General features: G+C 39.0%; 1 protein-coding gene across 2 annotated transcripts in view; it reads right to left on the reverse strand.

Moving 5' to 3' along the window:
- The window catches only part of LOC149012192 (protein EXPORTIN 1A-like), a 120,604-nt gene that overhangs the window by 39,998 nt on the left and 62,689 nt on the right, over positions 1–17,917 (reverse strand). For both annotated transcript variants that reach the window (XM_089157935.1, XM_089157934.1), the window contains exons 23-25: positions 11,155–11,240; positions 10,950–11,030; positions 10,681–10,863 (exon numbers count right to left, since the gene is read on the reverse strand). In XM_089157935.1, coding sequence (XP_089014061.1) covers positions 10,681–10,863; positions 10,950–11,030; positions 11,155–11,240 — 350 coding nt within the window. The remainder of the gene's footprint in view (positions 1–10,680; positions 10,864–10,949; positions 11,031–11,154; positions 11,241–17,917) is intronic.

The raw sequence follows: 17,917 nt of genomic DNA on the forward strand, positions 1-17,917 counted from the left end.
AAAGGTGATACGTTAACACTTCAGTCTCCCTGCTCCGGAATCGATTCTACTGTTCCCCTTAAGATATCTTCTTCTGATCTTCCTATTGTTGTTAGAAAAGGAGTCAGATCTTGTACTCAACATCCCATAGCTAAATATGTTTCTTATAACTCCTAGTCTGACTCCTACCGTGTTTTTATATCTTCTCTGTCATCTGTATATGTTCCTAAAAGTTGGCAAGAAGCCTATGCTGATAAAAGATGGAAGGCAGTTATGGTAGAGGAAATGTAGGCAATGAAGAAAAATGACACTTGGGAGCTGGTTACACTTCCTCCAGGAAAAAAACCAGTGGGCTGCAAATGGGTATTTGTGGTTAAACAAAATATGGATGGATTAGTGAACAAGTTGAAAGCTAGACTAGTTGCAAAGGGGTTTACCCAGACCTATAGGATTGATTATCATGAGATTTTTGCCCTTGTTGCAAAACAAAACACTGTCAGAGTTCTGTTGTCTGTAGCTGTGAACAAAGACTGGAACTAGCACCAACTAGACGTAAAGAATGCCTTCTTACATGGGGAGTTAGCGGAAGAAGTCTATATGGAAATCCCACATGGTTTCTCCGATTACAATACTGCAGGGAAAGTTTGTCGGTTGAAGATGTCAATTTATGGGTTAAAACAGACTCTAGATGTTGGTTTGGATGCCTCCTAAAGGCAATGACTTCTATTGGGTACAAACAAAGCAATGTTGATCATACACTATTTGTCAAGAAGTCAGGTACTAACATCACACTTCTCATTGTCTATGAAGACGATATTGTCATCATAGGGAATGATGGTGAAGAAATTCAAAAGTTGAAGGACTTTCTTGGCAGAGAGTTTGAAATTAAAGATCTAGGGAAGTTACAATATTTCTTAGGGATTAAGGTGGCTCGATCAAAGAAAGTTATATTCCTATTTGTAGGATTCTACTAGGAGTCCAATTAGAGTTTGTATAAGAGTTAAATTAGAGTTTAAATTCATGTAAAACTCTATTCCTTGTAATAGTGTACTTTCCATTTAATGATAAATAGAGGGCCTGAGATCATGGATCGATAAGCCATTCTACCAACATTGTCTTTCACAACATGGTATCAGAGAACTCTTAAGAAAATATTTCCTGATTTGGTTTCTTCTTGTAATGAGGATAATTTTTTTTGTGAAGCCTGAATTTTTGCAAAGCATATTCGTTCTACCTATTACCTTCTCTTCATAATAGAAAACCTATTCTTTTTATGCTAATTCATACCGATGTGTGGGGTCCTTGCCGACGTGTGTCTATTACTGGCCATAGGTACTTTGTTACTTTTATTGATTGTCACTCTCGTTCTACATGAATTTATCTTTTAAAACAAAAAAAATAAAGTTTTCTGATGTTTTCGTGACTTTCATAATATGATTAAAACTCAGTTCAATGCCACAGTGAAGATCCTTCACAGTGACAATGGCACAGAGTATATTGATGGTGAATTTCAACGATATCTTTCTGGACTCGGCATAATACATCAGACCAGTTGTGTTGATACGGCTGCCCAAAATGGGGTTGCCGAAAGGAAGAATCGGCATCTCTTAAAGATAGCCCGTTCCATTATGATTGCTATGAAGTGATGCTATTCTCACTGCTTCTTACCTTATGAATAGGATGCCCAGTAAAATACTTGGTTTTAAATGTTCTAATGAGATTCTTCAGGGAGCCTCTTCTTTTGTCATTCCCCCAAAGGTTTTTGGATGCGTGTGTTATGCCAGAATCACAGCCCACCAGAGTAAGTTGGCTCCTCGCGGCCTATGCTGCATATTTTTAGGGTATTTTGCTACTCAAAAAGGGTATAAATGTTATTATCCTCCTTCCAGGAAAATCATTGTATCCATGGATGTAATTTTTCATGAGTTATGCCCTTACAATAAGCCTCTCCAGGGGGAGAGTCCTAGAGGAGAGGTGTTTTTTCCGACTCTAGATCTTCCTATCACACACCAACACAACTTAAGAGTCCCAGAAGAGTTTCCTGACCAAGGGGAAACTTCGGCCAGTATAACTGAGGACTCTAATCCTCCCCCTTCGATTTCTGAACCATGTGAAGAACCTAGCCAAGGGGAGACCACTCCAGTGAGACACACTATTGGGGTCTTTCAAAACCAGATTGACCAGAATAAGGAGGTACAGACTTATCAGAGGAAGAAATACAACCGGCTAAAGTAGGTGGAGAAAGGTGATACGTTACCACTTCAGTCTCCCTGCTCCGGAATCGATTCTTTTGCTCCCCTTAAGGTATCTTCTTCTAATCTTCTTATTACTGTTAGAAAAGGGGTCGGATCTTGCACTCAACATCCCATAGCTAAATATGTTTCTTATAACTCTTTGTTTGACTCCTACCTTGCTTTTATATCCTCTCTGTCATCTGTATCTGTTCCTAAAAGTTGGCAGGAAGCCTATACTGATAATAGATGGAAGGCAGCTATGGTAGAGGAAATGCAGGCAATGAAGAAAAATGAAACTTGAGAGCTGGTTACACTTCCTCCAGGAAAAAAACCAGTGGGCTGCAAATAGGTATTTGTGGTCAAACAAAATATGGATGGATCAGTCAACAAGTTGAAAGCTAGACTAGTTGCAAAAGGGTTTACTCAGACCTATGGGATTGATAATCAAGAGACCTTTGCCCCTGCTGCGAAACAAAACATTGTCAGAGTTCTGTTGTCTGTATGTGAACAAAGACTGAAACTTACACCAACTAGACGTAAAAAATGCTTTCTTACATGGGGAGTTAGCTAAAGAGGTCTATATGGAAACCCCACATGGTTTCTCCGATTACAATACTGCAGGGAAAGTTTGTCGATTGAAGAGGTCAATTTATGGGTTAAAACAGTCTCCTAGATGTTGGTTTGGACGCCTCCTGAAGGCAATGACTTCTATTAGGTACAAGCAAAGCAATGCTAATCATACACTATTTGTCAAGAAGTCAGGTACTAACATCATACTTCTTATTGTCTATGTAGACGATATCGTCATCATAGGGAATGATGGTGAAGAAATTCAAAAGTGGTAAGACATTCTTGGTAGAGAGTTTAAAATTAAAGATCTAGCGAAGTTACAGTATTTTTTAGGGATTGAGGTGGTTCTGCTACCATGTTGGGAAAGACAATGTTGCTATTAGTATTGCTAATAATCCAGTGCAACATGATCGAACTAAGCACATTGAAATTGACTGGTTTTTTGTCAAAAGAAAGTTGGAACAAGGGCTTATCTGCTTGCCTTTTGTAAGATCTGGAGACCAAGTAGCAGATGTTTTCACTAAGGGTTTGAAAGAAATAGATTTCCTTCCTATTGTAGGCAAGTTGGGCAAGACTAATATCTATGCCTCAACTTGAGGGGAAGTGTAGGATTCTACTAGGAGTCCAATTAGAGTTTGTATATGAGTTAAATTAGAGTTTGAATTCATGTAAAATTCTATTCCTTATAATAGTGTATTTTCCACTTAATTATAAATAGAGGGCTTGAGATCATGGATCGATAAGCCATTCTACCAACATTGTCTTTCACAACACCATCCTAAAGAAAATATGTCCTAGATTTATTATTAGAAGTGGGAATGTTGGGGTGTAAAGCAGTTGATACCCCTATTGAAGCTAGAGCTAAACTTAAAGAAAAAGAGGGAGAACCAGTGGTCCACGAACCATAGCTCTATATTCAAATTCAGTACTAGATAAAGCTACCATATTCTATTTCTTACTTCTCCAAGTAACTAGATTACCTCCAACAAAGGTACAATAACCTGAAATTGACTTCTTGTCTAGAGATCCAACCCGTCTACATCAAGTGTATGCTTCTACTTTTAGATTATCAGTGGGTGACAAAAGTATTCCTTTTCCAGGAGTTCCCTTCAAATACTATAGTATTCTGGTAACAGCCTTCATATGAGCTAAATATGGATCATGTATGAATTGGCTCACTATCCCTACAACATAAGCGATGTCTGGCTTGGTGTTGGACAAGTAAATAAGCTAACCTACCAGCCTTTGGTATCTTCCTTAGTTTGTGAACTACTATGGTTGAAATGCTTGATGCAAGATATTAGAGTCCAAGTTCCAAACCCTATGATGTTATATTGTGACAACAAGGCTGCTATTAGTATTACTAATAATCCGATGCAACCATAGTTGTCAAGGCGTCGCCTAGGCGTCGCTTAATCGTCGCCTCGGTGTCTGGGCTCCTTCGGAGCGCCTCAAATTGGCGTCGCCTTATTTTTAGGCAATAAGGGATCTGCTTTTTTTTTTCTTTCTTTTTTAAATCACGAGAGAGATGCCTAATTGAAGGCATATATTGAAATACTTATTAGTTCCGATTGTAAAGTATCTATTGTTTGAACATATATGCATATGTATAATGACGCTACATGTGATCAAATGTTAAAATAAAAATAAAAACAAACAAAATTGAAAGAGATTAAGTTCTTGACTCAAGTCTCACACTCTCACTCTCACTCTAATCCCTAATCTCTTTCTCTCTTCCTCTCTTCTTCTCTTCCATTCCCGCAGCGACACTCCGGCAAGCAGTGGTCAGTGACAAGCAACTTCTTCTCTTCCTTTTTTCTTGCGACTTCTTATTTAGGACCTATTATGTGTGGTTTGTAGTATGTTGGATGACTTGAGGTAGTCTGATATTAATATTTTTATTATATAAGATATGATAGATTTAGAGTGAATGAGATGTACACTAAAAATTTCACTTAAAACGCCTCAACCGCCTCAAAAGCGCCTCGGAGGGCGCCTCGTCGACTCATCGCCTCAATTAGCCTAAACCGCCTTGCATCGCCTCGTCGCCGTGACAACTATGGATGCAACATGATCGACCTAAGCACATTGAAATTGACAGGTTTTTTGTCAAAGGAAAGTTGGAACAAGGGCTTATCTGCATGCCTATTATAAGATCTGGAGACCAAGTAGCAAATGTTTTCACTAAGGGTTTGAAAGAAAGAGATTTCCTTCCTATTGTAGGCAAGTTGGGCATGATTAATATCTATGCCTCAACTTGAAGGGGAGTGTTGGATTTTACTAGGAGTTCAATTAGAGTTTGTATTCATGTAAAATTCTATTCCTTGTAATAGTGTACTTTCCACTTAATTATAAATAGCGGGCTTGAGATCATTGATCAATAAGCCATTCTACCACAATCGTTTCTTTCATCATATACAAAGGAAGAAAGTTGATAACAGGAAGTCAGAAGGACAACAGATGCAAGTTCAATACCAAATTGGACATCTTTTATTAGGAAATAGCCTGCTGAGGATTACATTGGCTATGGACTTTTGACCCTTGGGTCTACAATGTAATTGGCCAACTTATTGGACCTAAAACATCGTTACATGAGTTGAATATGAAAATGGGTAGTTAATTAATCTAATTCCATTTTGAATTAGTTTATAGCTAAATTTGACTAATTGGATAAGCTGGAAGGTAGTTAGGAAATTTCGTTTGTTTTAGAGTCAATCTAAAGCTGTCCTAAGTCTGTTTCAATTTCTAGTTCTGAGTCAAAACCCAACCATATTAGTCAAGTCAATGGAGAGGCTGCTTTCCACCTCCCCCCCCCCCGGGCAAAAAATAAAAAAAAGAGGGGAAAAGAATAGAAGAGAAAAACCTTCCCTTGTGTGGAAACTTGGTTGTGTCCATTTGATGGATGACTGTAGTAGACGGACTAGATTATTAGTGATTATGCTTGTGCAACTTGGCTGTTGCCTCTTTCCCTTGCTGGCATTTAAAATCCAGTTCATGGTTCGAGATCTCGCGAGTTCTTGGTTAAATCGAGATCCGGCCGAGATCTTGGAATCTCAAACTAAGAAGTCAAGTTGCCTAGCGAGTTCCAGAAAATTCAAGATCTTGGTTGACCGAGATCTCAACTTATTTCGTTTCCTTTTACCCAAACTCGTTGAGTCAAGACAGGATTCCTTATCTCATCAACTGGTCTCAGCCTCGTCTCGACACAACAGTTGTGTTCTACATTCTTCTTCATTTTTTGCTGCATTTTTGGCCAGAAACTTGCCAGATCGAAGACCTGCAACACTTTTACACTCTCCTCAGCTCATCTTTACAACAAGAAATCAACATCAATCAAGGGTTGTTTAAGGTGTTCTTCAAGGAAGGTTAATTTTCCCCCTAAATTTTTAATTTTTTCCATATAGATATAGTATGTTCTACACAAGGTGTTTGGGTGTGGATTAAATCTCTGTCTAACATCTTTGTCGGATCTACACTTTCATGGAAATAATCTTAACTTTCTGTCATTAATTTATTTTTTGAATTCTTGGATTTAAAAAATATTTTATCTAAGAATTCAAAATTAAAAATCTGAGGCAATATGAGAAAGCTAGAGGAGCAGGTGCATTCGGGTCAAGGTCAGCAGCTGCATCTACAATTTAGGACAGAGGTGAGAGGAGGAAGACTAGACATGGGAAGAGCCAACATACAGGATCAGCCATCAGGCATCAAAGACTACTTCAAGCCAACCATTCTTCTAATGTTTGGAAGTAGTAGGCAGGATCAGGCTAGGGACGCAATCAACAAGTTCATTTTCTACAATAACATTGCACCTAACGTAGGCCAAAGTCCCTATTAAAATGGGATGATTGATGCGACTGCTAGGGCAGGTCCAAGGATGAAAGGACCAACACCATGTGAGTTGATGAATGTTTACTTGCCTAAGCAGAAGGCGTTGGAGGAGTACATCAAGACACAGAAGCCCCAATGGGAGACATACATTGTGATTGTGATGGATGATGAATGGATTAGTCCTACTAGACACTCCATTGTTAACTTCTTGGTGAATAGCAATGGCAATAAGCTTTTTTGAAGTCTATGGATGCATCAAAGGAGGTGAAGGATGCTAATTATAGATACATGCTTGTAAAGAAGGTAGGGCTTGAAGTAAGGACAAGCAATGTTATCCAATTAGTCACGGATAACAGTGCTAACTACAAGAAGTCTCGGGAGATAGTTATGATAAAGAGGAGCAGTAGGATTCATCTCTTCTGACACTAGACACAGTCCATTCTATTGATCTCATGTTGAAGGACTTCGGCAAGAGGAAGTCTAGCGGCAATGTGGTTGAGAGAGCAAGGCAAGTGACCACATCAATGTATAACCATGGGTATGCCCTTGTAAGTTGCAACTGATGAGAAGCAAGTGTGGTGGTGATCTAATCGTGCCTGGTATCACTAGATTTGCCACCAATTGTGTAGCACTAAAGAGCTTCCAACAAGGAATGGTGGGTCTCCAATATATGTTTGCCACTGAGGATTGGTTTACCATTTCTACCAATTCCTTTGGGAGGGACAACAAAACAGTGGGCATATTGGAGCTTACTGCAGTTGTTTTGAGGATGGTGGACACCGAGAAGAAGCCCCAGCTTGGACCGCGTTGATGTAACCCCGGATCTAGGGCTACGGGTAATTTAGTAATTTCCCTAGATGTAAGGGTTGTCCAGGAATCCAGCAAATAGGGAGGCTGAATCAAGAGGTTTAGGGTATCCTAAGGATCTAAAACCCTGTTGTGATTGGTGATTCAGATGTGAAACCTTGAATTTTTTTAAAATCCGAAAATTGTAGAAAGTTTTCAAAAAATTAGAAAAGGGTGATAAGGGCATCAGGGTCATGGCTTTAGGGTTTAAGAGGGCGACTAAGAGTAGGGGGTTTGTACTTACTTGGTTGAAGTGATTGAAGGGCTGTTAGTATTTGGATTAGCCGTAATGGAAGGTGAATGATTGTTGGACTTGGTTAAAGACTGCAAAGAATTGCTTGATCTTAGAAGAAACTTGAATGAAGATGCTGAATATTTTAGACTTCTTCAAAACCTGCCAAGGCCCCCTCAAAATAGGAACACCGGTCCTTAATAACTTTTCATTCAATAATCCAGTATGAAAATCACAATGCAAGAAAAGGCTATTTATAACCTAAAATAAGAGATTTTGACTGGGGTGGGAATCCCTAATAGATAAAGATCCCTACTCTAGACTACCACACTCAAAAAGGAATCAAATTACTACAAGTATCCAACCTTACGATTGGAAACTTGTAAAGACATTTGACTTGGGACTTAAGCTAACACTTTCAAATAAAAACAAATTCTATAAATAAGAACCCTTTTGGATAAGGAATCTTATCTTATCCACAACTAACTCAACTTAAACTCTCAAATAACTTTCAAACTACTAACTCCCAAAAAAAAAAAAGAGAGGCTGAAATGACCAAAATACCCTCGGGGTATTCGGCCAGCTTGGATTGACTATTTGGATCTAGATTTTGGAACCCTTTCTTCTTTTCTTTTTTTGGGTTGGGGGGTGGGGTTCCTTGTGTCCACATCACACGTATACACTGCCATCAAGCATATGAAGGAGACAAGAGCAGCACCCTAGAGCCTCAAAAGACTACCTCAAGATCATTGATAAGAGATGGGAGAAGCATTTGAGCCATTCTTTGCATTTGGCTAGTGAGTCACTTTATGCTGTATAATTTATACTTAAGAACATTGAATTGTTGATTGCATTTTAATAAACACTGACTAAGTCCCTAAGTTTTTAATTTCCCTACCACCAGCTTATTACCTCAACCCAAAGTACCATTACAAGTTTTAACCTGGGCTTCAGGTCCATTTGATGAATGCAGTGCAAGAGGTGCTAGAGAAGCTAGAGCCAAATCCCACAAATCAGGGGCTAATTAATTCAGGTTGAGAACTTATTTAATGGCTGCATCTTCTTCTTTCTTATACAGTACTTACACTTGTACTGATTGAAAGATGAAACTTTAAATATGGGTGTACAGATCAAGGATTTCAGGGATGCAACTATGAGTTTTGGCAAGGCTGCCGCAGTTGTAGCTAGGAGCAAGTGAGACCCTGTGATGTAAACCCTAAGCATTCCACCATAAGAGCCGCAAGAAGCCTTAGCGGCGCTAGGCTCTTGCGCAAGCCCTTAGTGCTATTTGAGTCTCTTTCACTTAATTTTAGTTCTTTTTTTTTTTTTTAACTGGATTCTTTCTAATCAAAGAGTCCCAGTTGGGTTTTTATTTCAGTTTGTTAGTTGTGGATAGGAGTATTGAGTCCAAGATGGAATCCTAGATCTTTCTAGAATTAGAACTCCTTAGTACTGAGTTCTATTTGGAGTCTTATTGTAATGGCTATATTCTCAAAGGCCTACTGAAGTAACAAATTCAGTTTTGATCAATGAAATTTGCTCAGAATCATACCCAAGGAGATATCGAGGGGGGTTCCTTTTGAGGGGGACCCTGCGGTTTCATCTTCTCTTCAAGATCTTGATTGGTTCATCGTCACATCGCAGCAATAGTTCACAGCCCTCTTCTACTTCAAGAACAGCAAGTAAGTAACCCTTCCCCAACCCCAACCCCAAACCCTAATCCTAAGGCCTTATAGCTCCCCCTCACTTATCTCTTTCCCATGGCACCCTTCTGGAAGAATCTGAATTAAGAAACCCATGAGACCTTGCTGTCTAGCAACTCCAATCCCTAAATTACAACCCAAACCCTTCCTAGGATACCCAATAACCTTTGGTTACAACACTCCTTAGGGGATTGCAAGTGTTGGGCAATACTGCTTAGAGGTGTCGCTAGCTGCCTGGAGGTCTAGCAGTGGCTGCGCTAGGCTCGAAAGGTGGTGGTGGTGGTCTGCAATGGGACAAGGAACGGAGGAAGAGAGAGAAGGTGGCGGTAGGTGGTGGTGGCTCTTAGATCACAAATATGGCGGTACTTCTGCAATGGAGGTTTAGGATTTCTCAGATCAAAGGTGGCTCTAATACCATTGTAAGCCTTGAGAAAATCCTGACTTATGTCTAAGAGACATAGCAGGTCCTTTATTTATACTAGTAACTTGCAAAAAATAGAATAGATCTTCCCATTAAGGGAATATTACAAAGAGAAAAATAAAAGAACCTATCAAGACAATTTTTCCCATAATAACAAAACAACTACTATTGCTGCCTTACAACATTATGTATATGTAGAAGAGGAGTACAGAGCAATGACACATGCTACCGAAAATGTGGCTTAGGTCTCTTCTTGTAATGGCTTTGTCCATGCCTAGTCCTTTCAGCCTTTGTCAATAATCCTGTCTATCATGAACTTCCGGAGCATATTAAAGTGGACTGTCATTTTGTTTCAAATGTTATAAAAAGGTTTTTTTGAGACTCCATTCATTTCTTCATCAAATCAGCCCGCGCATATGTTTACCAAGTTCTTTTGCCCTTATTCTTCACACCTGATGTGAGAAGCTGAGCTTGGGTGACCTATATGCTCCAGCTTAAGGGGGAGCATTGGAAAGTGAGGGTATAGTCTCTTAAGCTGCGTTCTAGCATCTTCTTGTATTATTTTTCTTTCCAAGTCCAAAATCATAAGTTTTAATAGGTTAAGGAGTTTAGAGCACCATAATAAACTCCAAACACCAGATCTTTTTAATCAAGGAGCTTTTATAAGGAAGCAGCCTGCAGTAGAGCTAATGAGTTCTAATGAAGGATTCTCTACCCAAGTAGGTATTCTTTCATTTCTAAGCTTCTTTTTCTTCTCTCTTTCGCTTTCACTTTGGTTGCCTATTTGACTGGTTTGTTACAGATAGAAAATGCCAAAAATAAGTCTAAACAACCTACATGATTACAAATCTGTAGAGGACTCACTTATTAATAATTGTTGCAAACAGTGATAAGACCTCAGATTCCCTGGCATCAGGCAAATTCCTAGCATAATCTCCCAGAACATGATCCATCATTGGTGGAATAAACTGCTTTCCAATTTGTGGTTGATCTTCAGCCTTGTCCAAGAATGTTTCAATTAGCTTCAGAGTTTCCCTCTTGACCGACCTGTTTCAACCAAGCAAATAATTCAAATAATAACGAACACAAAGTTACAAAGAAAGACTATAAATCAATCCAAAAGTCGTCTACACCTCAAAAGTTTCACGTAGGAAGTTTTAGAGGCAAAGGGCCCTCCTCCTGCAATGCTGTTTGATACGAGCTCACTATACATTCTGTAGCAACCATCAGATTAACACTAGAATAAGAAAAAAATTTACAAGGAAATTGGGAACCAAAGCATGTCACAGAAAGCCAGAAGCACTTCATGAATATTACAATATTTGAAAAAGGAAGCACCTGTACACATTGAGCATGTCCAGATAGATCAAAGATATCTGTGCCAGGAAATATGTTCCAAGCGAACTGGCAACACTTGTATTTGTCTGCCAAATAAGCAATAGTTTATCACAACAGATGTGAAGCAGTCTATTTCTTTCGTTCATTCTTTTTTCTTTTCTTTTTTTTTTTTTTTTTTTTTTTGGGGGGGGGGGGGGTGAGAAAGGAAAATAACAATACCTTTATGAACAGAGTATTTTATCCACGAGCTGATGTATCAAAAGATATGATACAACAAAAATGAAATTCAGATTGCATGTTGGAAGACATTATTGGTCTTCATATAGTCATCACTAACCTAAAAAGTTCTTATGATAGATCCCCTAGTACATTAATTGGCAAGTAGACAAAAGCAATGTTGCAAATAAATATGTGGACATAGTTAAAAATATTGATGATGGTTCAGTGACAAGTGTAAGAACAGTGGGGCGCCAATGTCGTGAATTCCTACAGTTGGGTTACATCAAGGATTACATTTACACTTGTAATGAATGATTTAAAAAAAAAAAACACATTCAAGATGAGATTCCTTTAAAGTGTTGGGTTCGAAAGAAAAAACTATAGGACCATTGTATGACCAGCTATGACGTATGGTGCAAAGTATTAGGCTGTTAAAAAGCATTATATAGATAAACTCAGTGTAGAAGAAATGAAGATGGTAAGATGGATGAGTGGCGAAACTAGAAAGGATAAGGTAAGGAATGATCATATTAGACCTGGTCTAGGAGTAGCTCTGATAAACGATAAATGAAGGCCTTCAAATGCCCCTGTACGGAGAAGTGATCTAATCCAAATAGAAAGAAGTAGAAGAGCTAGGGCAGAGTAAGACCTCAAGTAGAGCTGATTGGAAGGCAAGGATACATGTAGCCAACCCCATTTCTATGTGGAAAGACATAAGTCACAAAGAGAATGCTACTAAACGCACACAGCAGGTAGAGTTAAAGATTGCTTTTATGCTGAGCACTTCAAAGGTATCACACTAGTTCACAGAGAAGAAGTAAATTTCAAACCACCAATTTTTGGTAAAAAAATTTCATACCACTTGAGTGTCTGAAAAGTTAGATATATATTTAACTTTATGATGTAGCAAAAATTGAGTGAGGACCAGCATCCAAGATGCAGGCAGGAACCAGCTTTTGCCTAGGATGGGCTAGGATAATTTCAGTAAAGACGTGGTTGTATTTTTGAGATGTGGACTATGATGGAATTATTTGCAGTAATAATCGGTGTGAAATGTTTATGTGGGAAAGCCCCACCAATTTCATATGGGATTGTTATGCTTGATTTTATGACAAATAGGTATGGTCTCAAGGGGTTTCAAAGAACAGGTAAAAATAGGGTTATATGAGGTAAATCCCTAGAGATGGGTTTTGGGGCTTTAGGGTTCTGACTGGGCTGCACTTGGATGCAACCTAGGGTGCAATACCTAGGAGATGTTCACCAAGTTTTAAAGAGTAAAAACTCAAGATAAGGGAATTTATGACTTAGGGGTTTAAATTTAGGGTTTCAAATAAAGAACTGTGATATCTAGGGTTTGGCTACTCAAAAACATATGCAACTTGGCTCTAAAGTCAACGGCAGCCTGGAGCTTATGTGGTTCAAATCTGAGGTGATTGTGAGAGCTGGTTTGTGAGTTCTTAGGCTTCTTGATTTTAGGATAAAGGACTGAATGGAGGTGATGCAGATCCAACACCGAATTGACCTATTTTTGTTTGATATAAACTCAGGGTTAATAGATACAGATGCTGGGCCATCGTTTAATAGGATTATGTGGTCATAAGCCTATTCTATGGGCCAACAAGTCACAGGGGCAGGATCATAACTACCTAGTGGCTAGGCTAAGCACAGAATAGTTTAATTGCTTGCTAATTGATTGCCTAACTTAAGTTATAGGGGCAAGATCATCGCTACCTAGCGACACAAAACCCATAGGCGAAATTGACATTCCCCAATGTCGGCGATATAACGCCGAAACAGGAGCGATATATCCCCCAACAGTCGAAATATCATGCTTTTTTTTCCCCATAATATAGGCGATAGTAAGCAAAATCGAGGCGAACTTTCGCCTCATTTCGGTTCAACTCCATCTTCCAAAGCTTGTCTCTCCTGGTTTTTCATGTTCTAACTATTTGTGCCTCGATCTGCGACATCTAGCACTAGTTCTTGTGTGCTTCTTGCTGGCAATCACATGCATCGCATCAATCAAATAGTGTTTTGCTCAATTCTTGGAGATTTTCATCTCAGAGGTAACCACAGTTCTCCAAACTTATTTTTCACAAAACAAATGCTAGAATGTTGTTTGATGGGTATGAATTTAACTTATGTTGAAGCTCTAGCATGCCAGGGAACATGCTAAGGGTAGGGTGCAGGAACATCGACCTCGCTGATATCTTCAAGGTGGATGGAAAGGATCAGGATCCCCTCGCTAAGTGGTTTATGGATAGGGGTGAGAAAGTGTTGGACCAGCCTGGAGGGAGGCTTCAGCCGCAAATTGCTAGAGCTGTGGGGGTTGACTAGGATGATTTCATGGCATCTCCGGATGGGCAGGCACATGCACAGAGGCAGCTGGTACTGAAGATGAGGATTGGATGATGGCACTTGGCACACACAATGATGATGAGTTTGTGCCTTAGACACTCAGTCTACGGAATCAAGATGACATGCTAGCTCCTAGTCCAAATTAAAGACATGATGATGATGATAATAGTGGTGGTGACGATGAGAGTCATGAGACTCGAGGTGATGGAGATGATGACGATCATTACAAGAGCAGATTCCTTGGCCCTATTCTCATTTCTCTCAAACAGGAATTCTTGAGGCGGTGAATGACGATCATTACTGGGTTGTAGTTCAAGACTATCTCAACAACCATCAACGGGGAATGACATGGGTTCAGTATATACATTGGTTGGGAGAAGATGATATAAAGCATGATGGAGCATCAATAGGGGATGGATCCACCTAGGCACAGTACTTGGTGTTGAGATGATTGGATAACTAATATGTACTTGCCAAAACTTGTATACTTGTACATGTACATTTGACTACTTGTATAATAAATTTTAGTAGTTCCCTTCTTTCTTGAAATTTAATGAAGATCCATGCATTCTCTTCCATCAATTGCATACTTACATTTGTTTAAATCCATGTTCAGACTGCCAGTTCCGCCCTCATACAGCTGGGCATGTGCTGATCAAGAGATTTTAGGCCAAAATAACACTCCTAGTGTGTTTATTGGCCTCAAATTGGGTAGATACCAAAAACCAATCCAAAATAACCTCAAATACCCCCGAAACTTGGGGGGGTGAAACTCCCACAAAAACTTTCCCAAATCTCAGCGACATTTTGTCGAAATTTCAGGATTTCGGTGGTTTCGCTAGGTGGCGAAACCCGAAGTTTCAGCAAAATTTTGTATCCTGAGTCTAAGTCAGACTAGGCTAGTTAGTTTTTTGAGTTGGCTTCTAATTTCGAGTTACGAGTCAAAATTGGAGTGGCAATCATTTTAAGACTCCAATATATTATGTATGAATGACCCCTCCACTAGATGGGAGAAATGAAATTTAACAGAATCAACATCAGCTTCCCTTCGAGCACTTTGTGTGTGTTTACTTTGGTTCTATCAATTAGTTTGAAGATCAAAGCATTAGGAGTCCTAGTTGCGTCAATTAATTTGAAGATCCAAAGCCTAGGAAGGTTCTTAGTGAAATCAAGCTTAGACTATTGACAGTGGCTGTATAGGACAGCCTTTGATCTCCATCTTTATGTGAGTCCCAGCAATATTAGGCTCCACTCAGGTAACCGGTAGCCTACACTCCATCTTGGTTCAAAAATTCATGGGATCTCAGAAGATTTCCTGCTTTTAGATATCAAGACAAGATTTAATGTGAAACCTGGGGTTGACAATATCTCGGCCAAGATCTCAGTTTGATCGAGATTTCAATGAAGCCTTAGCTTTAAATACTAACTCTCAAGTCGATATGACTCAATATCAACTCATTCTCACACAAACTTCTTCCTGGTTCTGCTCATCTTGCCAGATTTTTTGTCAGAATCTTGGTCAGAAATCCACCTAATCAGCATCAACAACGTGTTTAAACAACTACAACAAAGACCAAGTTGCTCTTGCTTCATTGATTTTACCCTTGTGGAGCAGGAGCTGGGGAAGTGGAAATGCCACATTGCTTGTACCCTAGTGTTGGTAGAGCAAGAGTTAGAGGAGTTGTTTGGTGCCTCATTGATTTTACTCTTGTAAACTTGCAGTGCAACTTATATATACACCAAGGTCATGTGAAATTGTGAACAACTGCACATGTTTGATGTATTGTTTTATTTTAAATCTTTATTATTTCATTTATACCAAATAATGGTAGTCCACTTCACATTTTATAAGTATGCATGTTCACTACTTCAACTCATCGGTTTCAAATCTAGGGTCAAGTTGGAACTCATATCCACACTGATTTTCTCAAATCTAAGGCCACCACTATGTTTAAAAGGCCTAAAATAGGGTACATTACAAACTCCAGCCCAAACTGAGCCCTAAAATCCACCAAAGACAAGCCACCAAGTTGGCTCCATAGAAAAAAAATTTGAGGCAAACTTAAGTTTTGACCAGGTGAAAATGGGAAACCTAGGTGGGAAATTGGGAAATTTCGAGAAAACTTAGGACTTTTTCGTGCAAGTCTCGACATGAAGTTTCGATAGGTTATAAGGAGTATTTTAGGGTGGGAGTCTGCATTTAAGTTAATTAGAGTATAAAGAACACATTGGCTGTATTTTGCTAAAATAGTCAATGTAGATATGTCATTCAATGTACATAACATCAATGTAGAATTGTTTGAAAAATACACTATACACTTAACTACTTAAGTACATAACATTCAATATATAATTTCTAACTTCAAAACATCAAATACAAAGTAACTGACAATAAAAGGGAAGCACAACTTAGTGCCATGAGTGGATCCATTCTGTTAGCTGAGTAGTATTATGCCTGTAACATCCTCTCCTCCAACCAATGAACATAGATATCCCATGACATTTTATGCCTATCGTTGTCAAGGTAATCAACAACTGTAACTTTATAAGTCTGGTCATCAACATGCCTAAGATAACCAGTCTGAGGGAATAGGCAATTTGGATAGGGAAGTCCTGATGGAGGGGATATCTGTCGTGGTATTTGGGGAAACATGAAAGAAACAAAAAAATTAAAAATTTGGGAAAGCTACAAAACTTGTAAGAAAAAGTCCCATGTTTCCACAAAATTTTCCAAATTTCCATGAAATTTCCCAGGTTTCCATGAAATTTCCCAAGTTTCCCAAGAAATTTGGGAATTTTTATCTTTCTTATAAACCAGCTGGTCCAGCTAGGTTGAATTAAGCTTCGACAAGTTTCGACGAAATTTCAACTATTTCGATCGAAACTTGGGATTTTTTTTCCAGTCCCCTAGTTTTTCGTTTTGAGGTTCCCAAAATGAGAAATTTCACGAGTTTCGATGGAATTTTGTTTATGGTTGGCTCAACTTGAGGTGGCCAAAAATACCATATCTTGGCCAAGATCTTGCGATATCTCAACTTTTTGGCCCACCAAGATCCCTATCGAGATTGAGATCTCAAACCATGCATTACGTTTCCCTTCTTATATCACTCTTTTTCTTTTTTCTTGAATTTACTTGAATCTCCAAAGTTCCCGAGACACCCAAAATTCAAGGTAAGATCTAAGCCCATCTAACAACTAGATTTATCCCCCAATCTCGGTACATCATCCCCCCAACCTTAGTGACCTTAGATTCAAGTTTGACCCCATTCTGACCTCCCAATTTCAAGATGCAAATATTCTTTTGGATTTGCATACTCCCTTATACCCACCAAAACAAGAACCCTTATATCTTACAATTTAGCAATCCAAGCCCAAACAAACTTGGGTATCATATCTTTATATTATTACCTACATTCCCTCCAAGTTTCGCCCCATTCCTATTATTTTCATCCCATATCTCTATAACCTGCCCCATCCCACTATATATTCCATCACTCTAATTTCTCCAAAACTAACACCCCCCATCATCCATGAAACTACTCCATTCCAATTTTTCCAACCAAGGGATTCAAAGGTCACTAACCAAATCCATCCTTACTAGAAAAATTATCCCATCAAAGCCCATATCACAAATAAACCCCCATGTCCGACAACAAAAATTTCAAGAAACATTTTCTTGGTCCCATATGGGTTGGTTCTCTTAAAAGATCTTGGAAGAAGTGGCCCTCATTAAATTGGGGCTGCATCACACAGAAATTAAAGGGGAATGGGGATGCTGGCTTCTAGCTCTCTAGGTGAGGGAGCCTTGTCCTGAACTGTGGAGGGGCTGAAATGGCTTATGCAAAAACCCAACCAAAATCGAAGAATCTGTGCTTGAGTGGGTTGGCTTCACAAAGACCCCCCCTTTGCAAACACTTGTGTGCCATATCAAGAGCTGAGAACACTGTTCTAACTGAGAACAGTAAGGAGGCAATAATCCTGAGCAATGCTAAACTAGACTTAAACAGACTTAAACTTAGGTCTTATAGCTGAAACCTATACAGAGACTCCCATCATAGGTTAACTAGTTACAATCTACTAGAAATAGAATACTGAGATAACTGAAATTAAGTACAGAAATTAATTTTTTATCATGGCTGGGCAAATATACCAAAGTACCCTCACCCAACCATAACCTTATAAGTGA

The sequence above is a fragment of the Hakea prostrata genome, chromosome 6 (assembly GCF_041222555.1).
Source record: "Hakea prostrata isolate BN-2017 chromosome 6, UWA_Hpros_2, whole genome shotgun sequence".
Classification (NCBI taxonomy): Eukaryota; Viridiplantae; Streptophyta; class Magnoliopsida; order Proteales; family Proteaceae; genus Hakea; species Hakea prostrata.